Genomic DNA, 25,705 nt, shown 5'->3' with positions numbered 1-25,705 from the left:
TTAAATTCCTCGTGTTAGTGCTCACAAAAGCTTCTGGAGATACTGGAGAAGTCAAAGCAGTATATAGCGGGAGTAACGGGCAAGAGGAAACAGGCGCAGGCAGCCGAGATGTACACGTCAACCACGTGGCTAATGACCATGCTGGGGTTAAATGAAATTCACCCAGTACTTGTACTTAGGACTTAGTATGACTGACCGCATCTATCGTCTGTGTAGTGATGGTAGTACTCGTCGAAATGCTGAATCAGTCAAGAGCTGCGCAGGAGGTTCCTGATTGTGGTGCTTGGCCCCTTGTGTGACTCTGACATTGATTACTCCCGCCTCCCACTCGGGAAAATCAAGTGATGGAGTGATTCTCTGGCTCACCTAATAGCAAGAGAGTACTCACTAAAACACACACGCCGGGAAGCTCGGATGTTCAGCGTTCCCGAAGCGTATTTCGCCCTTCTCGTTGCCTCCCGATGTCGATCCTCGTCATATGTACACAACGTACATCGGAACAAAGGCATGAAAGTCGTCAAACGAGTTGGCCATGGATCATGGATCATGACCAAACCTTGCACGCCGTCCGGAGGCAACCTTCCGAAAGGACGGTACGCACTTGCGACTCAGCTCTTCGAAACCTTTGCATGATTATCGAGGATTCACGCATTCGAAAATCTACCCAACGGTGGCCCAATAAAATACAGCAGGGAATTCGTGGTACATCGTTTACAGTGCGAGCTATACGCAAGGTAAGCCATCCGTTCTCTTGAACCCGAGCGCAAAATAATGACTCACCAGAGCGAAATGGCCTCCGACGACCGGGCGGGCTCTGAACCCTTCCACCGCGCCGTTCGTCGTCTCATACCAGTCACCCAAAGGCTGCGAACTCTCGCCGTCGGCCGCGTACTTCCTCACCGAGGAGATGAAGAGATCGCGGGTCGACGTCTCCGTCGCGATAGCAGCTGTCCAAATCTGCCAATCTGATGGGACAGGTAAGCGTCATGATCCTGCCCACGCGGTACTGGGAGCAGACTCACCAGACTTGGTGTAAGTATGTCTGGTGTCAAGCGGGACTCCGAAGCTTTGGGCAACGGTAGGGTACCAAGCGGTTTCTATACGAAGTAACGGTGGTGAGCCGGCATGGATGGAAACTGCAAGAGACACTGACGTTCCGAGTAGATTGAGGCGGGGAAAAGGTTGGTTTCCAAAAGTTTGTCGGCGTAGAGGTTGTAGCTCAATCCCCAGGAGGCGTCGTCGTTGTACTGAAGAGGTGTTATTAGCACTGTGACCTGAGTGGATTGTAGTCAGTATACTGACAGACAGCGTCAAATGAGGGCCGGTCTTCGAGGTAGCAAGGGTTTGGAATTGGGTCACGTATGACGAAGCGATAGACTGGGCGAACCGCTGTCAACTATCGAAGGTCGATATCGACAACGACTGAAGTACGGACGCTGTAGTTCGAGCTCTTGGCGCTATCTCCGAGCCGATCAGCGACAACAGACATGGCCTTGATGCCGATGATACCCTTGATAGCAAGGTTGGTCTGGTTCGCCAGCGATCCGGCGAAGTCGTCCGTGCTGATCTGGTTGGCCGGAATCAGAGAGTCGGTGATCAAGAATTGAGTCCACTGGTCCAAGAGACTCTCCTACACGCCAGTTAAAATCGGCTGCGGCAAGGAGTGCGCAATGTACTAACGTAGGTCGAGATGAGGGAGTTGTCGTTGGCTTTCTGGGTGTACGATAGAGTCATGATGAGCATGTTGCCACTCTCTTCCACGGGCATGGGCTCATCATTGCCTATACCAGTGATTAGTATTCTGGGTCATGTACAGAGTGAGACTTAGCTTACCATCATTGTGTCCAAGCGCCTTCGGGTAGGAGGCCCCCATATCGTGGACGCTCCACTTGTTCGGATATTGGCCAGTAGCTTGGTATTCGAAAAGCGGCAATAGCAAGTACTTGCCGAGGGCGGGGTTGAGATATAGGAAGATCGGCCATGCCGGCATGATGACATCTACGGTGTTCACGTTGCCATCACTGGAGATCTCCTTCATGAACATGAGAACGTCGTTCGTGTTGAAGCTGCCATCGGTGTTCTTCGAGAGAGTTATCTCAGTAGCGCCGAGAGCCTGTCGCGTGGAGAGGGCTACGATGGAAGCATAATCGGCAGAAATCGCGGAACCGTCGCTTTGAATCTTCGCGTCGAGGGTTTGAGCTCGAGACAAGGCAGCAGAGTAGTCTCCGAGGAAAGACGATATCTAATAAGAAATTCTAATCAGCGTCATGACAGCCTGATGAAAGCGCATACGGAACACGTACAGCAGACGCGACAGTAGAAAAATGGCTCCAGAAGAAGAGACTGCGGTTCTGCAACGCACCCCCAGCGACGATATACTCGATGGCCGGGTCACGGACGTGTCCGACGGAGAACACAACCGGGGCAGTGGAAGTAGATGATACCGTGCCGAGGTTCTTGGCGAACGCGAAGACGGGCCAGTCGTCCGACACTGCGCGGAAGTTGGTGTCCTGCGTGTTCGCGAGAACGCCGTCGTTGATGAACTGGGCGCGGACCACAACATCCTGGCCGGTTTGGAAGGTCGTTCCTGAGGTCTAATGATATCATCATGAGCATGGGTACCAACTAATGTATACAGGGAGCGACTCACGCTATCGGTGGAGTAGAAAGCGGAGCCCTCTATTATGGGCTTGCAGGTCAGGAATAGCTTGACGTAGTGTCATGACATCTACTCACGCTGAATGTGATCCGAGACTTCCCCGAAGACGGTTTGGCTTTCCAGCTGGACCTGGTGCGTGATGATGCTGTCGGTGGTCGTAGTCCAGTTTGCTGTCAGGCTGTTGTCGCCCGTAACCCATTCGGCGCTGATATCGGTGTACACGGAGACGCTGTGCGAACCCCCGTCCGTGGACTTAGCTGATAACGACAGGTACGAGAACGGAAGGGACTGCTTCACCAAGTCGGTAGGCTTCGGACACAAATCATGAGCACGACAAGCATGAGAGAGGGCAGTTGAGTACAAACCTCAACAGGGCTGAAGAAGTTCGCAGTAAGCTCGACAGGTCCGGCGTCTAAGACGAAGATGCTTTGAGTAGACGTGAACTATTCGCAACATGGTTAGCATCCGCAAACGAATAGGAAGGGCAAGATTACCTCAAGGCTCTTCTGTACGGCCTTGCTGGCACCCGCCACATCTGGGGCACCAAGGAAGTTGTACACAGTATTATCCACTTTGATATATCCTGCCCAACCAAGAGTCTATCATATCGAGTTGGTACTGATCAGAATGAAGATGTTGCATGGACGTACCGATCCTGTCCAGAACTGAGGCCATGCGGCGTTCAGTGCTGTTCCTGATCCCTGAGGGAGCCATGCTGAGAGGTACGGAGACCTGACCGCAAGGGGGACCGATGCAGGGTTGAACGGAGTTGCAGTCCAGGTAACGTCCCCTTTCACGGTGGACAAGGCGGCGAGAGAGCCAACGAGGACCGAGAGTACGCCGAACATGGTTGCTTGCACTTCAGGCTAAGGGTGATCCCGAAGTTATTAGAGTGCGGCTCCTCGTCGGAAGCGAGAGCAGCTAGTCTCACTACGCTCTCGACCAACCGGCGGTTTATAACCAGCGACGAGCCTGCCGTCGTCGTGACGAGGCTTCCGGAGCAGAATGAGATAATCGGGAAGCCAAAAATGCATGCCAAAGAAAGCAGAAGATGAGCTCTACCCGAGAGCCGTGCGTCAGTCATGGCAGCGGATTGGGTACCAGGATGGGACGGAGGATGACCTAAGAGCTCACGAGGCCATATCACGGGCACATAGAGTCGCAAATCGGATGCAAAAATGGCATGCTCGCCGTGATGGAAGTGGGCGTCTCGCGTGCAGGAGAAGAGGTGGCGATGGTCATCACGAGCGCGATCAGAGACCGCAGTGGGTCGCCGTGGTACGTTGGAAAGCGCCAGCACCGCCAGAAGTTCAATCCGATTTTGAAAACATTATTGGTCAAGCGTAGATGGGCGCGGCCCGCAATGGAACGTTGACTCTATCAGGGAAGATGTTCAGGATGGTCTCGTGAGATTATGTTTTTGTCGGTTTCCCATTGGTACGAGATATTGCAAGACTCTCATCCGGCGGGCGGAAGCGCCGGTCGGCGGTCTTTCTCAAAGCTTGCGTGAAGTTACGGTCGTGGACTCTCGCACACACTGCGCGCACGTGAAAAAGTACACAGCGTTCCCAAGTATCGGCAGCGCGCCTCTTGTTCAAGTTCGCCTGTCTTTCTCCGGACTGACTGGAATAGATGCTCGTCATAACTAGCCAACCTTAGGCTTCCTCGCCGCGCTCATACCCCGCAAGTATCCAAGCGATGTTGTACGAATCCGAGCGCGCAGAGCGGCGACGATGTCGATCGCATAGTGCCAAATGCGGTAAAAAGGTGATGCCCTCATATGGAAGTAGGTGCCCTTGTACTTTCGCGACCTTCTGGTGGGTCTTGTAACGCTCTGGGACTTGATATACTCGGCTCTGGTGATATATGAGCATGCGCTGTTCTCCGTCCACCTTCATCCCTCCGACGGTCTGACACCCGTCGACGGACTAGCCTGCATCATCCACCCCGTCGTTCGAAACGACTGCATTCCTGCAGGTTATAATATCGACCCCCTTACATCCTCCCTACGCCACCTCGACAATCCGCTTCGCCAGTCGAACCACCATGCCCGCGCAACAAAACTCCTTTCACCTCGCGACGCCCACCCCGCACGCCCTCGCCCTATTCGGGCACGCACACTCCCCTCGCGACGCGCATGACATGTTCTCAGAGTTACGACATGTACTCTGGCCGGGCAGCACAAGCGCTGTTGGAGGATGGAGAAAGCTCTTGCGCCTTGGAAGGCCCTGAGCAACCAGGCGTTTCCCCCCTTCGAGGACGGAATGCATCCTTCACTCAAACTCCGCGACCCCAGTATTTGAGCATTTGACCGCACTCAAACATATACCACGCCGGACGTATACGACACACTCCTTCCCTCACCAACGTATACATATCACGATCATCCGCCACACGGCTGCACAGTCGTCAGCCGCGATCATTTGCCAACCGCGCAATACTACGCTATCTTCGCACTCAAGACGCAGGCCATGCCTGGTCACACGAGGACTATATAATCCCCGTAACTTATAGGAATGGGACTTTCTCTGGGCATATCGGCTGTATTCTGTAATACTATGAACCTCTTCCATCGCCATTATAAACCTAGCTCATCGTGTCAGAATACCTTGCGCGCCTACTCGGAGTCGACCGGAATGTTCTTCGCCGTGTACGCCAACCACTTGGGCGTCGGCCGGCTGGGAAGGATGGCCTCGATTGCAGACGCCCACTTAACCAGCGACGGCTCGCTCCACGCCGTGTTCATGATGCCAAGGCCGTAAGGCATGCCGTACGAATTAACACCCGCAGGGATAGTAATCATGGGATAACCTGACATCGACCAATAAGAATCCGGCATCCTCGAGGACGGATCTATTGTTTTACCTGCTTGCGCCGCGATTTGATACGTCACTGCTGTGTTCGAGGGTACCAGAAGCCCATCCAGTTTACCCTGTTTTCCGTTCTTCTTCGTGTATTTGAGCGCGCTAGACCGACCAAGCTCAGTGTCCATCCATGGTACTGTACGGCAGCAGCTTACGCGTCGATGCCCTCTTCTCTCGTCGAGCGCTGGCAGAATTCCAAAGCTTGCCAGTAGGTCTCGTTCCTGATACCCTTAGAGGCGAGACTCGCAAGGAAACCATCCTAGCAAATGCCACTGAGTCGCAGCCCCTGCGCAAAGGAGCGTCTTCGAGCGTCCTCGGCTTACCTGGCCCGATGCGAACGCAGGATGTATCCCAGGTACGCCGCCTTCCGTGCCCACGTTCGCGTCATTGTACGCGACGATATCTTCGAGCGAACGGATGTTGGTGTTGTTGAGTTCAGAGAGATAAGTCTTGATGTTGTTGTAAAAGTCGACCTTCACTACGGTGTACTCTGTGGGCAAGCCCGTGAGATGAGCAGGGAATGAATATATGTTCGGCATAGCTTACCGGATTCGTTGGGGAATCCTCGAGTGCTACCATAGTCCCTGAATGTGGTCCTTTAGCGACGTGCGCCAGAATCGTTGCAATAAACTGACACACCAATCCCATCCATCGGGCGACACGATAGTTTGCCAGTTGGGCAACTCGGTGCCTGACGCCTAGCGGTCAGGACGTGCGCATAATACAAAAATGTAGTCGTTACCGTTGATGATTGTCCCACCAGCAGCTTTGATTGCATGGAGGGCAGAAAAGAGTCCATCTAGATCGAGTGGGTTGGTCTGCGTCCAGAAGGACTGCCATGGGATACCCCACACCGATCCGTTGAGTGACTCTGGTCCAGCAAGGAACTGGGTGTAATCTAGTGGAATCAGCTGCCGAACTCATATTCACAGTGAAAGCAGGTACCATCGAATGTCCGGTCGGGAGCCTCTATCTGTGCGAGGGTGTAGTTATCCCTAGGGTCCACGCCGGCGATAACACCGAGTACTGCAGCTGCATCAGCCACGCTCTTGGCAAGAACTCCGACCTGTTCTGGGGCATGTGAGCTCGCTGGCACGGCATTAGGTCATGCACACGGACCGTGTCTCTGAGAAAATAAGGATTGACTGTGAGCAAACGCAACTCATACGTAAAGGGATGGACGCAACTGATGCTCTGACTCCGGTATGACGCCCGCACGACTGGTGAGCCCGACAGTAGGTTTTAAACCCACGAGGCCGCTTCGCTCGGATGGGGAGATAACTATACAACACACAATGTTCTGAACGATCCCGTGGTGGATACTCGAGTAGTGGACACTCACCTGACCCGTCTGTCTCGGTTCCGAGCGCAAATGTGACTTCATTGGATGCGACGGCGCCACCGCTGCCCGTCGAACTACCGCCAGCGTTCATGGTGAGGTTGTAAGGCGACCGCGCCTGCCCACCGCGTGGGGAGTAACCCTCGGAATAGTCGTTGCTGCGCATGTCCGCCCATTCGCTCAAAGTGGAGTGCCCCAGGAGCACAGCGCCAGCTTCGCGCAAGCGCTTCACGACGTGGGCATCGCGAGGAACAATGCTGCCCAGGAGGCCCCAGAACCCCGCCGTGGTCTCCATCTTGTCCTACAGGTCAATGCATTCGTCAACGCTTCGGCCAGTGAGGATATAAATCTATAAATCCTTCGCACCTTGGTCGCAATGTTGTCCTTAACGACGAATGGGATACCGTGGAGAGGTCCGCGGACTCTACCTGCTGCTCTCTCGGCATCCAGCGCGTGCGCAATGGCCAAGACGTCTGGGTTGACCTCCATGATAGCTCTGGCAACAATATCAACTCCGCACAACCGCACTCAGAATCGCGAAGATTCATACATACTCGACGAACTGGTCAACCTGGTTAATCCTCCTGAGGTAGCACTCCGTGAGCTGCGCGCTCGTCAAGCTGCCCTTCTTCAGGTGCTTCTGCAAAGCAACGATAGATGCCTCCTCTATGATCACCCCATAGCAATTGGGCATCGGAAACGGTGTCCCAGCCGAGCTGCTGTTATCCGGGAAGAAGAACGGCAGCGGGTCGTCTAGGTTCTGCGCAGAGGCACTGAAGTCAGGTTGGTGACCATGGCCGACTACGAGGCCCAGCTGGACGGCGAGAAGGAAGAGGGCGAACATGGCTAAGGCACGTCCCCGTACTCAGCGTAGCCCGGCCCTTCCGTTTGAAGCCCGATATACATATAGGCGTTCATGAGCGCGCTATCAAGCGTGAACACATCTGCCTTCTCTCGATGTCATCCGCGGACGCGTGGTTCCTCCGATGTCGAGCGCGTGGGCATTGCGACCGCCGACGCTGTAACTTACAACTGTACCTCTGCCGCGGCAAGCAATAAAAGATCTGCCGCGCCGTAGGCTAATCACGCGTGCACATCCAGGGCGTCCGAGGCTCCTATAGGTATGATTATCTGGGGTCTCTACGACGTCTCGAAAACCTATACATTGCACGTAGAGTTCTTTTGCTCGCCTGACCCGCGTCGTGCCGCAGCCACCGCCCGCGTCATTCCCAAGCTCAACCTTACACGCGCCAAGCATAGACAGCCAGTCTCGCTTGCATTCAATGCTGGTCGTAGGTGAATATTATCTTGGGTGAATCGCATGTTTATGTGCCGAGGTACTAGGCACAGTGTAAGAAAATACATGAAAGCGCTCCATGGCAGGGAAGCTGCATAGAAGACAGTGGTCGGCCGTGAAAATAACCGTAACAATGCAAGTGAGACTTTGAGGCTTTGATTTCGCAGCTATGAAGATGATGTTAGCCCTATGCCATATCGCTGACGAGAATAACGAGTGACGGTGATTGAAGCTCAGATACCGTTGTAGAAGAGTAAACTCACGGCCGTGGTTGATACACCAGGCTCGTACAGTGTGAATAAAGTTGACATCACAGCAAAGATAGAATAGAAGAAAGGCAGACGGTACTCACAAGTCAGATATCAAGTATCCATCCTGGGCATGCCAGCGGACACAGAGTGCCAGTTGACGGTGGTCAGCTTTCCCAACTATCGAGCGCCGTGTAGCGAGGAGAAAGGCACGAGGAACTCGGAGAGGAAGGTGAAAATTCGTGAGAAGAATTAGTCGTTGCTTTCGATTTGGCTATGTTTGCGCGTGTGGAGAGCAAGTGCGCCACAGTGGCACAGTTGCATTGTCCTCCACTCCATTGACCTTCCGAATTTATGGGTCCTCGCGTTTGCCACTGTAGGCGGCTGAGCTCTCCTGTTTCGTAGCAACAGAATATGCGTCCGTGGATGCTTGTGGGGCTTTGTCGAGCACTGTCGTCATTGACAATCAATCAACCAATCGCTCCGTGTTTTCCTCAAGGACGTCTGTTCGAAGGCTCGCTATAAAAGCTACAAGCTGTACGCTCTATATGCTCTACCAGCTCAGTCGTCCCTTCAGCACTCGGCTCACATCTCCGATACCTGCATAATCAAACATCTCCCTCTGTCCAGCCTCTACGATGTTTACGTTCGCTGCGTCCACCACCTCTCGCGGGCCTTTCCATTCCGCGCGATCCGCGCCCACCTCTCCTCATGCCTTCGCCCTCTTCACTCCCATCCACCATCCGCGCGACTACCACGCTTCAAACGAAGACTTGGGTAGCGTCCTTCGTACATGTAGAAGTGCAGTTGGACTAGAATCGAGGAGGAGGTCCGGCGCAAAGTCGGGGCTGAAGAAGATCGTTAACGCTATATGAATGTCCGCATGAGATATCCTAGTCTCCTGCGTCACAATCCTTGCGCTACCAGCGCTACCATATCCCCGCCGTAAACCTTGCGTACGTTGGCGAGTTGGTGTTGCTGCATCATATGCAGCGTTCCTCGGGCCCAGTCCCGCTCCAATAACATTGGGAGCAAGCGCACGTCCATCCGCTGGTATCTGGATATATTATCGGAGGAGTTGGGACATCTTCGAGCTTCATCGTGGCATATGAGCAACCACTCGGGGCCGTGCTCTGACATGCGCACGATGCTTTTATCATTTCCGGACGCTCCGCTCGCTCGACTTATTCGTTTGTGACGTCGCTCAATGTGTTGTAACACGATTTATGGAGAGCCGATAGCCTGCATATGCTGCAAATCGATGCGGTCCACTCTGATGCTTGTCTTGCGAAACAGACCAAAGATGGTACGCATCGTGGTGAAGCGCTGTAAACGCACGCTGTAGCCTTACGCGCTGTCTCGACGCGCGACACCAACCACGAATCGATGCCGATGTCACTTATGCTGGGCATCCTGTCAAACGTCTGCAGCAGCAAGATCCAGGGCATATCTAACTCTCGCGGACATGGATCAAAACCCACGTCGCCCTCTCGCTCGTCCTAGTTTTCTGCCCGCCGTCGTCTTCGCCAATCTCAGAGCATGTCGAAACCCGATAGTCCCTCAGGGATTCGAACAATGGAGCCTGCATGGCTGAGCCAGCGGCACTCTCGCTATCTGGATGACCCCAAGCTATCTCCGTTGCCACCCCGTCTTCGGAACAGCAGTGCGCTGAAAACGCGACATCGTGTTCCTTGGGTGAGCATGCATATAGAGCTTGAGCCTGGATGCGTATGAGTGACACCTCGATGCTCAGGAAGACGAGGATTACGATATGGACTACGACGTGGATGCTTCGTCGCAATACCGACACTCAACTGCAGCCTCAGAGCTCGATTCTCGGCCAGTATCGGGCATCGACAACGGCGAGGAGGACAGTAACTCGCACAAGTTTGCCTCCCTGTGGATGAAGTACTCCGCGCACAGGGAACGCAAAGATAGGGAGAAGCAAGCGGAATATCGTGCGTCAGGCCTGCAGGTGCCAGGCCCCAACGGCTCCGGCAACGGCGTGTATCTCGAATATGAAGACGAAGAAGCGGATTTCGACGTTGATTACGACGAGTACGACGAAAAGCAGAAAGCACGAGACGTACCGGTTGAAGGCGATGTCGACCTCCCTCAAGTACGGTATAAGGATCGCCTCAAGAAAGCCAGAGAGAAATCAGAGTGCATCCCGGTCGTTTATCATGTCGAAGGTGCCCTTTCCCGCCTTTCTCTCGGCGTCCCGTCACTGAATTGTCTATCTTATAGACATGCTGAAGAGGCAAACTTTCATATGCGTGCTCTGCAACGCGCTCTTCAGCTTTGGAGCTCCTCAACATAGGATAGAGGAACAGCTCATGGCCGCTGCTCGCATTCTGAACGTCCGGATGGGGGTCATACAACTTCCCGCGATCGCTTGGATTGCATTCCCGAGACAGGGAGGACTGGATAAGTCTCTCCACATTATCAGGTGCCAGGAAGGTCTAGCGCTGGGAAAGCTCCACCAAGTGCACCAAATCTCTCGTCGGGTAATGCACGACGAGATATACGCCTCTGAAGGCCGCAGACAGATCGATGTGCTTCTTAACTCGGGTCCCGAGTATGGGTTAGCGCTTGGGATATTCTTGCAGTTCTGGATTTCTGCTATCATTTGTGGGTTGGCGTTTGGAGGTTCATTCCTGGACATGTGGGTTGGGGGATTCGCAGGTGCATCTATGCGTTTCATGCAATCGAGGGTGCAAGACAAGACAAAGTATTACCTCGCAGAGTAAGCATACACGCCTTGTTACATACCATGTGCATGAACTGATTGATTCTCTTCCCCGCTGGCAGTCTCTGTTTGGCAACACTTATCTCGTTCGCAGCGCGTGGGTTATCTAGCATCACTGTTCCAGACCAGCTATTCTGCTACACCGCGATCACATACTCTGGAATAGTTGGCATCCTCCCTGGGTTCCTGGTGCTGACCGCCGCCCTCGAGATTGCCTCTCGTAACATGATGACGGGCGGCATCAAAGTCGTGCGCGCGCTTGCCCTCACGCTCTTTATTGGCTTTGCGCTTCAGCTGGGCGACCAACTCTGGCGGATAGTCGACCCGGCCGCGATGCACAATGTGAAGGGCATGGCACTCTCTGTCAGGAAGGAGACCCACATGTCGGGCACGATTCAATTTAGCAACGTCAAACCCTGGCCAGAGCTCAACGACACGGTCGCGTTCACGTATCTCAACGTCACCGAGAACCCGTTTAAGAAGGACATCCACGCCGGGTGCTACCGCCCGGATACCTTCCCGTGGTACCTCCGCAGCTGGCCGTGGTGGACTCAGATTTTTGCAGTGCCAATCTTCTCCGCGCTCGCATCGCTCGGGAACCAGCAGCCATGGCGTAGCTGGGACTTCCCCGTCATGGTCGTCATCTCGTGCGCCGCGTACGCCGCCAACTGGGCAGCTAACCATTTCATCCACTCCCGTCTCGAGTTCGTGGCCTTCATCGGCGCGTTCGTGGTCGGGCTGATCGGTTCGGTGTATTCGAGGGTCGCGAAGCGGACGGCATTCACGGTCATGGTCACTGGCGTCTGTTTCCTGGTGCCGAGCGGTTTGGCGGAGACGGGAGGAATCAGTGCGCAGGACAACGCGATCCCGATCGAATATGCGATGATCAGAACGGGGTTGGGAATAGCGGTCGGTCTGCTGTTCAGCGCGATCCTCACTTACTCCATCGGTGGCACGAAGCATTCTGGTACGATGACGTTCTGACCTTGCTCAACATCTCCCGGCATAAAAGCTAGTATATCATCGTTCGAGTTTGACATACCGTTTCGTGGCGTCGACGCCGCTACCAACCCGAGTGGCTTTCGTTTTAACTGTAACTGTTAAACATTGGGTTCACGTCAATCTCTTCCTTTGAACAATACATTCCTTCTCGTTCCCTCTACACACATTGTTCCCTAAATCTAAAAACGTACAGCGGGCGACTTCTCCACGCTCTCGAGAGGTACTTTGTGCCCGACAAGAGTCCGGATGTTGTTGATCCCGTACCTGACGCAAGCAAGGTTACCGTTGTGTATAACAGCATCCTGATGAGATTACCCACCTAATCATAGTGGGCCGCTCCAGTGAGATTCCCCAGCCGTGGACGTGGACATCCTTCGGGAAGCCCATGGGTGCCAACATTTCCGGGCGGAACATGCCGCTGTTACCGATTTCTACCCACTTGCGGAGTGCTGGGTGGTAGGCGAAGATCTCGAGGGATGGCTATGAGATATTCGTGAGCGATGGTCACTTGTGGGAGACATTCCGCGAACTAACCTCGGTATATGGGTTGTACGCAGGCTTGAAGCGGATGTTCTCAAGGCCAAGCTTTTTGAAGAACACGCGCATGAAACCTATACAGGGTAGCAATGGTGAGTTGATCGTTGATACACTGTCAAAAGACGGACTGACCAATGAGATCCGCAAGTGTCAAGTTCCGGTCAGCGACGACGCCCTCCACCTGGTGGAATTCCGCAAGATGCGTGGCGTCCATCGTCTCATTACGGAACACCCGATCGATGCTGAAGAGCTTGGCCGGGCGGAAACCGTCGTCCGCCGTCTTCTCACCCGTCCCATGTTCGTGCGCCAACTCAGATTTCAGTTCATCTTCGTTAACGCCCTCGCCGCGACATTTAGCCGCGAGTTTCCATAACATGCTCGCGGATGAAGCAGTCGTGTGTGTGCGCAGAAGCAGCTTGCGCGATTCCTCGTGCGACCATGGTGCGCGGTAGCCAGTGGAGCCGTATCCGCCGACGGTGTGCACCTGCTGAACGCGCTTGTAGTAATCTGCCGGAGGCGGAAGCGAGCTAGAGGGGTCTGGAAGGAGGAAATCATAGTCAGCCAAAGCTCACAGCAATTACTTTGAATGACCTACCAGAAAGGTAGAAGGTATCTTGCAATTCGCGGGCGGGATGTTGCTGAGGGACGAAGAGAGCATCGAAGCACCAGAAACCAGACTCAACGAAGGAGGACGTGGGCATCTCGGAGAACCTATGCAATAGAAATATGGCATCAGAATTGGGAAGAACGTGCTCATGGTGCACTTACCCCATCTCTAAGAAGATGTTTCGTATTTCTTCGCGCACCTTGAGTAGAGGGTGGAAGGCACCGCCGTTTGGTGGGGCACCTTCTGCATCAAAATTGTATTTCTTGAAGGAGGCTGTTTTCCAGGTTCCTCTATGATATCATCATGAGAATTGAAAGTCGACAAGCACATATGTACTCACGAGGTGAGCATGTCTACAGTCAAATCTGTTTCGAGCTTGGCGATGATCGTGCTGAAGCTCGGTCCTTTCTGTACCGTAAAGTATTGACCTTTTCTGAAATCGTGAGGTGAGGGATTAGTGATACGTGATTGCGAGGGAACAAGCATTCATACTTTTGCACAATGAGTTTCCGCTTTCGTAGATCTGCCAAGGCCTTTTCGCCGGCTTTCAAACTCCCAGTAGAGTCCACTTCCCGCATATCGAGCTGTGTCTGATCTTGGATCGTATCAACCTATAGTCGAACACGTTGCATGTCGGTGTTAGTCTCTTTACCAAGAGGTTCATGAAGGCATGTATGATGGGGATGGACGCAACTCACTAACTTGACGAAACCGGCACCGTCCTTTGCTATCCATCTGTTCTTGAAGGCACGACCCTGGCCGACGCTAGCGGCCTCATCTCCAACGGCCTTCTTCAGCTCCGCAGGTGTAATGGGTGTCCCAGCACCTTTAGCAGGTGATGCCTGCCAGACGCGAGCTTCGTGTGATCCTTGGAGAGCAACCTGCGCGCCCTCGGGGGTCAACACATGGGAGAGGGTCTCGTGGGTGACATATGTGATCATCTAGGATAAGGAATCGTTCAGATATCCAGTCCGGGCATCGTTACGTTATAAACGACATACATCCCGGCTCGCGAGCGAGTTCAAAGCGCCGAGAATTGCGATTTGGTCCTCATTAGAGGTAGCAGGCCCGGCGCTCCCTGGAATCGTGAGCTGCCGAGTATCCTGGATGGTTCCATCCTTATCCAAAGTATCCAAGATCAGTTTTTGAAGTTGCTCCGCCATATTGTAATGCGACGGATGCACGAGAGATGGACTTCAAGGTGTAAAGCGGCATAGCCACGATCTAACCAAACACTTGTCCTTGACTCGATCAATACGCGCCAAAGGAGACGATGCCGACCGTTGCTGTAGACAAGGAGGACCTCTGGGAACGTCTTGGACAGAAATTTTGTGAATATTCTAGGCTGATTCTTAGAGATCGACGCAGTGTTATTGACCGTACATGCAATGGCAGCCAATGAAGAGTTTGACCAGTTATGCTTCGACTTCGGTATAGAGCTCGATGAAGACGTACGCATCGCGTTCTGTACCACCGAAACCTTATCTGAAAGGTCGCCCTGATAGACTACTGAAGAGGTGGAGGAGGCGATCAAGAAGGGCCTTCCTGCTGAGCGACCCGTGCGTTTCTTTCCGATCGGTACCTCCTCACGGACTGAAATTACTTGCAAAGCAACTCAAAATCGAAATACCTGCGAATAGGTAAGTCTACAGCAACGGATATTAAGGGCAACATGATATCTTCTTGTAGGTATGATCTGTTGTGCATCGAGGGCATCTCGCGCGCACTTCGCATCTTCCTGGGCAAAGCAACCCCGCCGAACTATAAGCTTGTCCTTCCGCCGGGCGGAGAACCTAACCTACTCACTGTAACTGTGGACCCCGAGGTACGCAATAGCTTGATGTCCAATGCTCGTGCCGAAACACCCAGATCAAATCTTCCTATCGCAGGTTTCGCGGATACGACCGTTCTTCGCAGGCGCCATCTTGCGCAACATCCACTTCACCCCTCGCTCCTACGCATCCTTCATTGACCTACAGGACAAACTGCACCAGAACTTGTGCAGGAAGAGGACGCTCGTCGCAATCGGTACCCATGACCTTGACACGATACAAGCGCCCTTCCGGTATCAGGCACGTCCACCGAAAGACATCAAATTTGTGCCCTTGAACAAAGACAAGTCATACACCGCCGAGGAACTCATGACCGTATACGAGGTTCTCAACAATTTCATCGTCATTGAAACACCCTAACAGCATTATAGTCTGAAAAACACCTTGCGCGCTATCTGCACATCATTCGCGACTCGCCAGTGTATCCAATTATATACGACACACAAGATCGTGTTCTGTCCATGCCGCCCATCATCAACTCAGAGCATTCGAAGATCACCCTCAACACCCGCAACGTCTTCATCGACCTCACTGCGACAGACGAGACCAAGCTGGCGATAGTGACGAATATCATGGTCGCTATGTTCTCTGAATACTGCGCTGAGCCGTTCACGTAGGCGTTCACTATTCACTCTTCACACCTAAGGTTGACTAGTTGAAAGCGTTGAGCCGGTGAAGGTTGTCTTCCCCGGCGGGAAAGTGAAAATTACGCCTGACCTGAGTACTCGCAAGACGACGGCCAGCGCATCGTACATCAACTCCTGTACTGGACTCTCGCTCAACGCCTCCGAGATTTCTTCGCTCCTCACCCGCATGACCCTGACCGCCTCTCCCGACCCTTCCTCTCCTGATGACATTCTCGTCGAAGTGCCCCCAACACGGCCGGATATTCTCCACGAATGCGATATCATGGAGGATGCCGCGATAGCGTACGGCTTTAACAAGCTCCCAGACACCTTCCCGGCCACGAACACCGTCGCGCAGCCGCTGGCGATCAGCAAGCTGACCGACATCGTCCGCACCGAGTTCGCGCTCGCCGGCTGGATTGAAGTCCTACCGCTCATCCTCGTACGCCCTCCTTCTTTTCTTCTGTTACGATGTGTAACTCACGAATCACAATATTGAAGTGCTCTCACGAAGAGAACTTCGAGTTCCTGAACCGCCCTGACGACGGCAAGACCGCCGTCAAGATCGCGAACCCCAAGACACTCGAATTTCAGGTCGTCCGTACTTCGCTCCTCCCCGGCCTGCTCAAGACTGTGCGCGAGAACCGGTCGCATGCGCTGCCGATCAGGGTCTTCGAGAGCGCCGACGTCGTCTTCAAAGACACCGCGCGCGAGCGCCAGGCACGCAATGTGCGCCACGCCGCCGCCGTCTGGTGCAACAAGACGGCCGGGTTCGAGGTCGTGCACGGCATGCTCGACCGCATCATGGCGATGCTCGAGGTACCGAGGATCAGCGCCGCGGACGCGGCTGCCGACACGGGCTACTATATCAAGGAGTCGAGCGGTCAGCCTCCGACACATGTTTCTTCCCCGTAAGGTTTTTCAATGTGCTGACGGACGGACAACGTACCATAGATCCGGCCTTCTTCCCTGGCCGTGCCGCGACGATATACTATCGCGACCGCTCGACCGTGGCGTCGAAGGCGAAGTCGACGCTGGGCGCGATCAAGGAGAAGCTCGTCCCGTCCTCTGCACCGGCCGATATGCCCATCGGAACGCTCGGCATCCTGCACCCGAGCGTGCTGGAGAAGTTCGAGATCGGCTACCCGTGCTCGGCGGTCGAGCTTACGCTGGAGCCCTTCAAGAAGGAGATGCAGGACGTGTGGACGACGGAGGGTGTGGAGGGAGGTGGGGCGTACGTGTTGTAAAGAACCACAAGAGAGAATGAAATGAGGATATAGAGCGATGCTGCTGATCCACAATGTAACCTGACCATTGAAAACTATATCTCAGAGAGTGAGGAGGCAAGTCGAGCCACAAAGCTGGTAGCGACCTTTTTCAGAGCGAAAGACGTCAACTCTGTTAGGGTTGTGTTGTTTTAATGTATGTCATACAAACCGAAGAAAGGACCGCATCATTCGTCCATACGCATTCGGGGAAGGAAGGGGAAGGGGTAGATAAGCGAGCGAGCAAAACCAACCAATACCAATATATCTGTACAAAACTAGAAGAACCATAGCCCACCGTAGCCACTAACTCGTTCACCTCTGCATCTCACAGCAGCCCCGCGGCGCGCAAATCGCGGTGCAACCGCTCCTCCGCCGCATATGCCTGCACGATCTGCCGAGTCCGCTCGGGGTCGCTCTCGTCCACGGGGATCACAAACTGTGTGTGGCCAGGGAGACTGCGCCTGCTCGCATCCTCCACCTCGTCCTCGTCATCCGGGCCAACCGCAAATATGTCCTCCACGACGTCGGCCGTGGGCGCCTGGCGGTGTTGCATCAGCCGGTCGAGGCCTAGCCCGCGGCTGAGAAGGGAGGCCCGCCCGCTGAGCCCCGGTACGTCGAACACACGCGCGAGCGGGTGGCGCGGTTGTGAGGACGCCGCCGGCGCAGACGAGGCCGCGGGCGAGGCGAGGATGCCAGCTTCCCAACGCTTCACGCGCCAGAAGCCGAGGAGGGACGTGAGGAGGACGAACCAGCCGACGGTCATGAGCGCGAACGCGAGCCAAGCCGCCGGCGTGTCGCCCGTGTCGATCACGTAGTCGTCCGACGGGAGTGCGCCGTCGGTCCCGTTGAGAGCGAGGCTATTGTAGTAGTCCTCGGCCTCTTTGGCGGTGTCGAAGGACGGCGCGGGTGGTGAGGGAGAGGGTGTGTCCCAGGACCAAAGCGAAGGATCAGAAGAGTCGGAGGGTACGGGGGTGGCCCAGCTGTCTGCGCGAGAGCGAAGAGCGAAGCCGTATTGGATGAGGGTAACGCCCAGGCCAGCTCTGCATTAACGACTCAGTAAAGGTCCATGAATGCATATGAAGACATACCGGCTGCCAAGACGGGCGGCATGGGTGGTGTGAAGGAGGTAGGTGAGGAGGAAGCCGACGAATTGGAAGGAGACGCTGACAAGCATGTTCCAAAGGAAGGAGAACAGCGATCCTGTAGAGAATCATTTTAGCACTTGAAACGACGGGGAATCGAGAAGTGCCACGCACCGGTGGATAAGCCGTCGATCATGACTTCGCCGGGGCTGTTGGCGCTGGAGGGGAGGTGAACGGTCGTCTCCCAGTAAGGCGGCACGGCATCAAGCTGGGCGGCCTGGTAGGATGGTGGAGCGTCCTTCTGAGCTTCTTCAGGTACCAAATATGTTTCGTCGCCTGTCGTTGGATGTATCCATCAGCAATATGTCGTTGGTGGTTCCCGCAGATATCCCGGGTTGCTGCTCACCTTCTTGCACTCGCCGAGGGGCGGTAGGCTTGGCCGTGACATTCGCAAACACGCCGTCGTTCTGCGTTCCTCCGCCGACGACCCTCCTCCGCTCGCTTCCGTCATTCGTGCTCAGCCGCTCCCTATCCAACCCAAACCTCGTCACATAATGAGCAGGCAGCACGGCCGCCGCCGTGCGGCCGAACCAGCCTCGCGGCGGGCCCCTATATGTGTCCACCGCCACGGCGGAAGATGCAGAGGGCACGATCCCGTTCGAATTGCCATGCGAGTTAGGCAGCGCGCGATCAGACGGCGCAGGCGGAGAGCCCGGGGGCGGGTAGTCGTAGTCGACGTTCTCAAAGTCGTAAGTTCCCGGTGCTGGGGGAGATCGTCCGTACGCAGAGACGGCATTGGTCGCGGTCACCGAGGGGTCGTTGTTGTCCACGAGTGGATGGTTGGAGACAACGGTGCGGCCGGCGAGGGGCGCCTGCTCACCCTCGTCGTCCGAGTCGTCGAATGCGGCTTCCATCTCGTTGCTGGCGTCTGGGTCCGCGCGTGGGTTGGGGAGCGGGGCGTAGCGACCAGACATCGCTGTCTTATGAAATTAGGACCAAGGTCGCTTGTAAAGTATATCGACCGGTAACTGTGTGCTTGGCTGGAGAGAGTGGCGAGGGGGACGAGGAGGGCTGAGGCCTGAGGTGGCGGATATGATCAGGCGTGGAAGATGCACCTGTGGCGCCGCAGATGCGCCCGCGCTCGGCGCGACGTCGCCCAATCAGGGAGGGAGAATGTCTTTGTCTTGGACTCCTTCAGGACGTGTTCATCAGAAATTCGACTCGACCTTCCTGCCTTCTGAGACAGCAATAAGACGCAGAACAAGTACAATAACATCCACGCATGGGGGATAGACGCGGATCGACTTGATAGTCGATTATTGTGGCCGCCAACTGCCTTCCGCCATCAGCGCCGACATCTCTGGACAGCGATGGGATACGACGAAGACGATCCGTGATGAAACGACATACATATCGGCGGGCTATGCTCGACGATAGGCTTGCGAACCCGCGTCTATCCTCGCCCATCTCGGTTGACAAGATGTTCTTTCTTGAAGGCTGGACGGCCATGTCGTTTGTCGGAAAACTAGCAGGGCTTTATGTTCCGATGCAGGCTTTGACCGATCACTCATCAAGATGTTCATCTTCACGTGCGGACGTTAGGACTTGCATCTGGCAATGGTGAGGGTGGACAGCACTGCGGGATCTCCTTACAAAGGACACTTCGCCGAACTTCATAACCCCGGCATTGGCTCCTCCGGCAGGCCAGCTCGGACAGTATTCTGCGATGCTCTCGGCGTCAAATACTATTCATCGCAAGCTAAACATATCCTGGCTTGGACGGGTTGTGGACTGCGACGTCCTCATTTGAACACGCATCGGCCTCACGCGAACCCCAAGAGCACGGAACGTAGGACTACCACGTCAAATGGACGTTTGTACCTCTGGAAGAAACCCAAAAGGGCACGGCCCCATGTCTTACAAAATTGCCCTGAATCACCTTCCAGGTTCAACTCGACTCGCCGCTGACCCAGGTCAACCTCGTGCCCCTCATCTTCCTGGTCCCTGACGCAGCTGACACCAGCTCTGCACGCGACATCACGATTGGCCATCGTCGGTGCTCCCCGCGTGCTCCCGCGCGGCGGCTGGCACATCAGCCATTCCTGCCGCTCCATCCAGGCGGGCCAGGCTCCATCCCGACCTTCGCCGACCGCATCCCGACCTCCCGTCTCCCCGTCCGCCAACCAACCAGAACCGAGCGTGCGCTACAAATTCGGGTCATTCTGTCACGACCCGTGCCTACTGGCAATCGAGATGCGTTCTCGCCGACCGGCACAAACGGCCGCAACTTCTTACTGCACGAGTGCAAAAGCGACGGAAACGGTCTACTTACTCGCTCAAAGGACGTGAACCTGTGCCGTCGGCGGCGATGAAACGCTCTCCGCGTAGGGATGCGCATGCGACGAAGACGAAGGTCCGGTTCCACTGTCTGTCCGCTCGTCATCCAGCCCAACCACCAATACAATCCGAGAATCGAGTGCCCGTGCGTAGGCCTTCGGCCAAGGCGAGGATAATCTCAGTCTATCCGCGGGCCCAACAAAACCCGGAGTTTATCCCCAACCGCGCGACTCGGAATTCACGAACTCGCGAACAGCGGCGAGCTCCGGACGCCCAAATTCTCAAGTCTCGCGAGGGGTCTTATCGACAAGCGCGGCAGCCAGGCGGCAGCACACGACGACCGGACCGACATACGAACTCAACAGCCAACCACCAACCACAAGCGTCCAACTCAATCACCGCCGTGGCCGCGTTTCTTCGACCTCCCTTCGTCTCGACCACGGCGAGATTGACACCAGACCGCGCCCCTCCTCCCTCTTCCAGACCCGCAGAACCCAACGACGGACCAATCACGCGTGCCCGACCCAATCCCGAAAGGGGGCCTGAGCCCCCCCTTCCCGCCGAAATACTTCGGCTCCCCGTTGCCACCCCCTGGGCCGCCCTTCCCACTTCCCCCGCGGCTTTCGTAGCATACATGCTCACCGCGAGTGCGATATATAGAACCGTTCGCTCGCACCTTCGCAGACTAAACACGCCCGAATAAGACTCGAGCATCGGCATCGCGAATAAACATACATATCGACGTTTCTCGTTCGCAGCGCAGCAGTTCAGCCGCTGCCGCTGCCCAGACGAGTCCGGCAAGCCCGTCCGCACCGACACTGACCCGGTAGGCCATCCCAGATCGGGCCCAGCCAGTTCCCGAGCCGGTCCCCTCTCTCGGCGGTCCCGTCCAGCCCCGTCCCAGGCCGTCGCCGTCCGCGATGCCCGCGCCTTCGCAGCCAATGAGCGAATGGACTCCCGAATCGGGGTGCCATGCGCTCGACCCCCCTGCGCTCTGCTGACTCGCTCGCCGCGCAGCAGTATGCATCTTCGCGTGTGCGGACGAATCGAGGTTCGGTTTCGTTGGGCAAAGGAAGAGCCAAACCCCTCTCAAGCGTCTATTGGTTCTCTCTCCCAGTGTGTGAAACGCGAAACAGAGAAATCATTGCGATTATAGAATCCAAAATGCGTGGCTATGCGTATGTTGGTACAGTTACATGATCAGAACCCGAGCCGGTGACGGCTCCTAGACGGGCGGGACGGGGGGTGTGGTCATGGCGCGCGAGAGATGCGGGTCGACGACATAAAGGCGAATAAGTTATAGCAGTGCGCGGTCGGGACAGAATCCTGCAGAAAGTGGAGAGCGCATGAGCATCGGGCAGGAGCACGAGAGCGAGCGAGCGGCGCCAACCAACCTGAAGCGTCTAGAATCATCGGTCGCCGTACAGGAGGTCCTGCCTGCCGGCCTCCTGCACGAGCCTCGTCACCCGCTGGCAGCTCTCCATCCGAGCGTCCATGAGGTCTCCAAACTGCTGGAGCAGTCGCGCGCCGTGCTCGCCGGGCATGAGCGGCTCGTCGACCTCGGCCGCGTACAGCTGGTGATGATGCAGGTTCGCGATTTGAGGTACGGGCGGAGGAGGGGCGGGGTCGCCGCGGCGCCTGCGCGAGCGGCCGCGGGTGGCGGGCGAGATGCCGTCGAGCTTGAGCTGGAGGCGCATGCTGTTCTTGCGGCGCATCCAGCGCGTGTGGCGGTCGGGCTTGGACAGGCCGGCGAGGGCCATGTCGACGTCGACGGGCTCGGATTTGACGGTCACGTCCGGCACGCCGCTGTGCGGGTCGGCGGCGGGGAGCTCGTCCGGGTGCGTGCTCGAGGGCGAGGGGTCGTCGCTGGTGGACGTCGAGAGCGACGGGCCGGCGGCGGCGGAGGACGCCATGGCGAGCTCGAAGAGGGCGGCGCGGGTGTGGTGCACCCAGACGCGCTCCTGCTGGTAGAAGTTGACGAGCTGGTCGAGGAGTTGGAGGGCCGGCCGGGTGCTGCTCCCGCGGGACTCGACGAGCTGGGGCTCGCTCAGGCTCGGGGACGTCGGGGGCGTCGGGAGCGGGGCGGAGATCTGGTGGACCATGATGGCAAGCGTGGTGGTTTGTGTGCGGTGATTGGGCTGGCGGGTGCTTTGGTGTGCTTTTTGCGCCTGCTGGGCTGCGTCGCAGTGGTGGTGGGGGACGTAGGCGGGCGGTGAGTAGCTGGGAGGGGGCCCATGGCGGCGGGGGACGGCGTCGCTTTATACGCAACAGGCGGTGGGGAGGGCCCGCGGCCAGTCGAGGCCCCGGCCTGGTCGAGCCAGAGGTCGGGCACTGGCTGGACGTTCGACGCCGCCCCCCAGCCAATGCGAGCCCGCGGTGTTGCTTATGTCAGCTGCCCGTGAGCGTCCCCGTCTGCGAGACCCAATCATCTCCCAGCACCCGCCATTGGACGCTCGTCCCTCCTGGCGTTGTATTCCGCACGATGCTGGCGCCACACATACGTTGTATTTGTGCTGGATGGTGTCTTCGTGGAATGCGCGAGCGGGGAGCAGCGAGGAGAGCGTTTGGTGGCCCCGCGTCGCTGCGAGCGGAAGGCGCGGCTCCAATAGTTCAGTCGACGGGCGAGAGCGCATCCAGATCCAGATGTCCGGCATTCGTCAGAGGCGCCTGCTCACGTGCGGACGACGCTCGGGAGCCCAATCAGCGCCGTGCCGTGTCCCGGCTCTTCGCCCCGTCCAATGGGCGCACGCGGCCCAATGGGAACCGCTCAGCGCTGGGAGAGCCTGGCTGAGGCTCGCCCCCGATGCCATCTCGTGCTCCTGGTGACGACGCCGCCGGCTCTCACCAGCTCTCACCCGCGCGAGCGTTCGTTTGGGCCCATCATGATCTCGCGTCCTCTGCGATGGTCTCTGCGTTACAGCGGTCGAGAGCCCGTCGATAACAACAACAGCCTCAGCCCGCAAAACTCAACTCGACGGATAAGTACAGATTGAGTATAGGACCTTGTGTGCGGCGTCAATTCAAAACCGTAACTTCTATGCGCGCGCCTTACGTACGTCAACATGCGGTCATGCAAGAAGGGCAATCGGTAAATCCACTCAGGCTTATCTCCGTCTCGCGTCCTGGCCGAAACTTCGGGGAAACGCGCTCGACGCTTTGACCGGATTGATTCGAACCAATCACCGCCCGTGGCTGTGTTTCTGGTGGCGATGCCGATATCCTTTACGGTGAATCTGCACGCTCGACGTCGTCTCGATTATTTATATTATATCTCTGTGGGCCGGGATGAAGTACGTCGCGCTCCTGAGCGGGGGCAAGGACTCCTGCTTCAACATCCTTCATTGTCATAACCAAGGTCACGAACTCGTAGCAGCCGCGTCTCTCCGCCCACCTGACGGACAAGGTACGCACCTTGATCCGCCCTTCATCCCTGCGAAGATATTGAAAACGCGCCCATATTCTCTCAGATGAACTCGATTCATACATGTACCAAACCATCGGCCAAGACGCGATCCATCTTGTGGCGCAGGCTCTGGACGTTCCCCTCTACAGACGCATTATTTCCGGCGCCGCGATCGCCCAAGGGGGCGAGTACGGCGCGAGGAACGATCAGCAAGGCGTGGCCGGAGATGAGACGGAGGACATGTACGCGTTGCTCTCCGACGTGAAGGTGAGCACAATCCGTCCTGTATATTGGGGATCGCACCTCAACTTGGCTTTTTCCGTCCGCAGGAACACCATCCCGATGTGCAAGGCGTTTCCGTCGGTGCCATCCTCTCCAACTACCAACGCGTTCGCGTCGAGCACGTGTAAGCGACTCCCCCCCCCTGCAGTTCACGTTCTAGCATTGATCCTTCGTTCTGTAGATGCCGCCGCCTAAACCTCACCGCCCTCTCCTACCTCTGGCAGCGCCCTCAAGACGCGCTTCTCTCTGAAATGATTTCCGCAGGCCTCACAGCGGTGCTCATCAAAGTCGCAGGTATTGGACTCGCGCCCGAACACCTCGGCAAAACACTGGGTGAGATGCAGCCTACACTCACCAGGCTCGTGAGTAGCCCCTATTTCACGAGAAATACATATAAACCGATTTTTTTTGCTAGAATGAAACCTACGGCTCGCATATATGCGGCGAGGGCGGCGAGTACGAGACGCTTACTCTCGACATGCCGCTCTTCAAATCCCGTATCCGACTGCTCGAGACGGAAACCGTCATCCACTCCGACAACGCGTTCGCCACCGTCGCTTATTTGCGCGTCAAACGCGCTGTCCTCGAACCCAAACAGGTGCTACCGTCTCCGCCGCAGTACGCGTTAGCCGTCCCTCCGCTCCTCGACGACGAGAGCGAGGATATCCGGCGGAGCCTCTTGCCTCTCGCGGAGAAGATCTCATCGTCGGACCCTCCATTCGTCCCGGCAGAACTACCCGACACGATCACCCTCCCAATACCACCCTCAACACCGACGCGTCGCGGCTCCTACGTCGCCCTGCCGCCTCTCCGACCCACCTCCACTTCAATCACGCCCACACCCTTCGCCGCCCAACTCGACTCCATATTCGCCCAACTCTCCGCTCACCTCTCCACCCTCTCCACCACCACCACCACTCAAGTGTCCCTCCTAAGCACCACGCTCCTCCTCTCCTCCATGGCCCTCTTCCCAGCCGCCAACGAGCGCTACGCCCTCCACTTCGCCACCGCGCCGCCCGCCCGCGCCTGTGTCGCCGCCGACCTCCCCCCAGGCATCTCCGTCCAGCTCCAAGCACTCGCCTACATCGAAGGCTCCTCCTTCTCCCAGCAAAACGAGCGCAACCGCGAAGCGCTGCACGTCCAAGGACTAAGCTACTGGGCGCCCGCCAACATCGGACCGTACTCCCAAGCCATCCTCGTCCGTCACGTCTCCTCTCTCACCCCCCCCCCCTTGCCATACATACCCTCCAGCTCACATATCTCTCGTTATTTGCTTTGCTTCGTTGTGAAATCAGGCCGGCCCGCGCCTCGTGATATCCGGCCAGATCGGCTTGGTCCCCGCCACCCTCGCCCTCCCGGACCCGCCCTCGCTCGCGACCGAGACCGCGCTCGTCTTCCAGCACGCGGCGCGCATCGCACACGCCGTGCGCGACACCTGGGGCGGCGGCGGGTGGCACGGGCTCCACGTCCAGAGCGCGGTCTACTGGCTCTCCGACACGCGCGACCTCGGCGCGGTCAGGAAGGCATGCGAGGTGTACGCCAAGGTCAAACCCCGTCCCGGTTATCTCTCTCT

At 56.5% G+C, this 25,705-nt stretch overlaps 9 protein-coding genes across 9 annotated transcripts; 4 read left to right on the top strand and 5 right to left on the bottom strand.

Annotated features, from left to right (window-relative positions):
* Positions 1–711: 711 nt before the first annotated feature.
* Positions 712–3,507, bottom strand: PUNSTDRAFT_132507 (DUF1793-domain-containing protein; the record flags this gene model as incomplete). Its single annotated transcript, XM_007381862.1, has 14 exons — positions 712–723; positions 781–965; positions 1,023–1,097; positions 1,154–1,247; positions 1,303–1,377; positions 1,436–1,630; positions 1,681–1,781; positions 1,834–2,242; positions 2,304–2,594; positions 2,651–2,679; positions 2,737–2,968; positions 3,025–3,102; positions 3,154–3,258; positions 3,310–3,507. The coding sequence occupies 14 exons, from the start codon at positions 3,505–3,507 to the stop codon at positions 712–714; spliced, it is 2,079 nt and encodes a 692-aa protein (XP_007381924.1).
* A 1,726-nt stretch (positions 3,508–5,233) lies between these two features.
* Positions 5,234–7,717, bottom strand: PUNSTDRAFT_99897 (amidase signature enzyme). Its single transcript, XM_007381861.1, has 13 exons — positions 7,417–7,717; positions 7,229–7,358; positions 6,866–7,163; positions 6,711–6,804; positions 6,643–6,649; positions 6,469–6,589; positions 6,266–6,421; positions 6,163–6,214; positions 6,070–6,107; positions 5,847–6,013; positions 5,679–5,782; positions 5,525–5,625; positions 5,234–5,470 (listed from the first exon to the last, which is right to left on the bottom strand). The coding sequence occupies exons 1-13, from the start codon at positions 7,704–7,706 to the stop codon at positions 5,277–5,279; spliced, it is 1,752 nt and encodes a 583-aa protein (XP_007381923.1). The 5' UTR covers positions 7,707–7,717; the 3' UTR covers positions 5,234–5,276.
* A 2,939-nt stretch (positions 7,718–10,656) lies between these two features.
* On the top strand, positions 10,657–12,140 carry PUNSTDRAFT_65201 (uncharacterized protein; the record flags this gene model as incomplete). The annotated part of the gene is made up of 3 exons (XM_007381860.1): positions 10,657–11,153; positions 11,219–11,474; positions 11,637–12,140. 3 exons carry the CDS (start codon positions 10,657–10,659, stop codon positions 12,138–12,140), a joined length of 1,257 nt encoding a protein of 418 aa, XP_007381922.1.
* A 127-nt stretch (positions 12,141–12,267) lies between these two features.
* PUNSTDRAFT_51050 (uncharacterized protein) lies at positions 12,268–14,493 on the bottom strand. The gene is made up of 10 exons (XM_007381859.1): positions 14,304–14,493; positions 14,001–14,243; positions 13,795–13,913; positions 13,643–13,735; positions 13,464–13,592; positions 13,291–13,406; positions 12,828–13,232; positions 12,693–12,769; positions 12,478–12,638; positions 12,268–12,422 (listed from the first exon to the last, which is right to left on the bottom strand). The coding sequence occupies exons 1-10, from the start codon at positions 14,463–14,465 to the stop codon at positions 12,338–12,340; spliced, it is 1,590 nt and encodes a 529-aa protein (XP_007381921.1). The 5' UTR covers positions 14,466–14,493; the 3' UTR covers positions 12,268–12,337.
* Positions 14,494–14,562: 69 nt separating this feature from the next.
* On the top strand, positions 14,563–17,113 carry PUNSTDRAFT_99889 (phenylalanyl-tRNA synthetase). Its single transcript, XM_007381858.1, has 10 exons — positions 14,563–14,633; positions 14,698–14,753; positions 14,808–14,861; positions 14,914–14,942; positions 14,992–15,127; positions 15,192–15,458; positions 15,506–15,747; positions 15,797–16,202; positions 16,262–16,643; positions 16,715–17,113. The coding sequence occupies exons 1-10, from the start codon at positions 14,576–14,578 to the stop codon at positions 17,005–17,007; spliced, it is 1,923 nt and encodes a 640-aa protein (XP_007381920.1). The 5' UTR covers positions 14,563–14,575; the 3' UTR covers positions 17,008–17,113.
* Positions 17,114–17,127: 14 nt separating this feature from the next.
* Positions 17,128–19,149, bottom strand: PUNSTDRAFT_125276 (uncharacterized protein). The gene is made up of 4 exons (XM_007381857.1): positions 18,517–19,149; positions 18,285–18,446; positions 18,117–18,228; positions 17,128–18,068 (listed from the first exon to the last, which is right to left on the bottom strand). Exons 1-4 carry the CDS (start codon positions 19,082–19,084, stop codon positions 17,354–17,356), a joined length of 1,557 nt encoding a protein of 518 aa, XP_007381919.1. The 5' UTR covers positions 19,085–19,149; the 3' UTR covers positions 17,128–17,353.
* A 2,707-nt stretch (positions 19,150–21,856) lies between these two features.
* PUNSTDRAFT_132500 (uncharacterized protein) lies at positions 21,857–22,549 on the bottom strand (the record flags this gene model as incomplete). Its single annotated transcript, XM_007381856.1, has 1 exon — positions 21,857–22,549. One exon carries the CDS (start codon positions 22,547–22,549, stop codon positions 21,857–21,859), a length of 693 nt encoding a protein of 230 aa, XP_007381918.1.
* A 447-nt stretch (positions 22,550–22,996) lies between these two features.
* Positions 22,997–23,472, top strand: PUNSTDRAFT_119392 (uncharacterized protein). The gene has a single exon (XM_007381855.1). It carries the CDS (start codon positions 23,186–23,188, stop codon positions 23,438–23,440), a length of 255 nt encoding a protein of 84 aa, XP_007381917.1. The 5' UTR covers positions 22,997–23,185; the 3' UTR covers positions 23,441–23,472.
* Positions 23,473–23,732: 260 nt separating this feature from the next.
* PUNSTDRAFT_22799 (uncharacterized protein) lies at positions 23,733–24,811 on the top strand (the record flags this gene model as incomplete). The annotated part of the gene is made up of 5 exons (XM_007381854.1): positions 23,733–23,850; positions 23,915–24,117; positions 24,180–24,256; positions 24,314–24,494; positions 24,548–24,811. Coding segments are annotated over 5 exons (843 nt in total), but the record flags the coding sequence as incomplete, so codon positions are not given.
* Between the last annotated feature and the right edge of the window lie 894 nt (positions 24,812–25,705).

This window comes from Punctularia strigosozonata (genome assembly GCF_000264995.1).
Source record: "Punctularia strigosozonata HHB-11173 SS5 unplaced genomic scaffold PUNSTscaffold_4, whole genome shotgun sequence".
NCBI classification, from domain to species: Eukaryota; Fungi; Basidiomycota; class Agaricomycetes; order Corticiales; family Punctulariaceae; genus Punctularia; species Punctularia strigosozonata.
The sequence above is the reverse complement of the archived record's forward strand: the minus strand, read 5'-3'. Positions and strand labels throughout refer to the sequence as shown.

What these genes read in the sequence shown, in the direction of transcription:
- PUNSTDRAFT_99897 (XM_007381861.1), bottom strand. Translation starts at nt 7,706, where the DNA reads ATGTTCGCCCTCTTCCTTCTCGCCGTCCAGCTGGGCCTCGTAGTCGGC. An exon ending in TCCCGACCGGACATTCGATG is followed by an intron (nt 6,422 to 6,468) that starts GTACCTGCTTTC and finishes TGATTCCACTAG; the next exon opens with ATTACACCCAGTTCCTTGCT. An exon ending in AGGATTCCCCAACGAATCCG is followed by an intron (nt 6,014 to 6,069) that starts GTAAGCTATGCC and finishes GCTTGCCCACAG; the next exon opens with AGTACACCGTAGTGAAGGTC.
- PUNSTDRAFT_51050 (XM_007381859.1), bottom strand. Translation starts at nt 14,465, where the DNA reads ATGGCGGAGCAACTTCAAAAACTGATCTTGGATACTTTGGATAAGGAT. An exon ending in ACTGTAGACATGCTCACCTC is followed by an intron (nt 13,593 to 13,642) that starts GTGAGTACATAT and finishes ATGATATCATAG; the next exon opens with AGGAACCTGGAAAACAGCCT. An exon ending in AGATACCTTCTACCTTTCTG is followed by an intron (nt 13,233 to 13,290) that starts GTAGGTCATTCA and finishes TCCTCCTTCCAG; the next exon opens with ACCCCTCTAGCTCGCTTCCG.
- PUNSTDRAFT_99889 (XM_007381858.1), top strand. Translation starts at nt 14,576, where the DNA reads ATGCCGACCGTTGCTGTAGACAAGGAGGACCTCTGGGAACGTCTTGGA. An exon ending in GTATAGAGCTCGATGAAGAC is followed by an intron (nt 14,754 to 14,807) that starts GTACGCATCGCG and finishes TCGCCCTGATAG; the next exon opens with ACTACTGAAGAGGTGGAGGA. An exon ending in TACTGCGCTGAGCCGTTCAC is followed by an intron (nt 15,748 to 15,796) that starts GTAGGCGTTCAC and finishes ACTAGTTGAAAG; the next exon opens with CGTTGAGCCGGTGAAGGTTG.
- PUNSTDRAFT_125276 (XM_007381857.1), bottom strand. Translation starts at nt 19,084, where the DNA reads ATGTCTGGTCGCTACGCCCCGCTCCCCAACCCACGCGCGGACCCAGAC. An exon ending in CCCTCGGCGAGTGCAAGAAG is followed by an intron (nt 18,447 to 18,516) that starts GTGAGCAGCAAC and finishes ATCCAACGACAG; the next exon opens with GCGACGAAACATATTTGGTA. An exon ending in GATCGACGGCTTATCCACCG is followed by an intron (nt 18,229 to 18,284) that starts GTGCGTGGCACT and finishes GATTCTCTACAG; the next exon opens with GATCGCTGTTCTCCTTCCTT.
- PUNSTDRAFT_119392 (XM_007381855.1), top strand. Translation starts at nt 23,186, where the DNA reads ATGGGCGCACGCGGCCCAATGGGAACCGCTCAGCGCTGGGAGAGCCTG.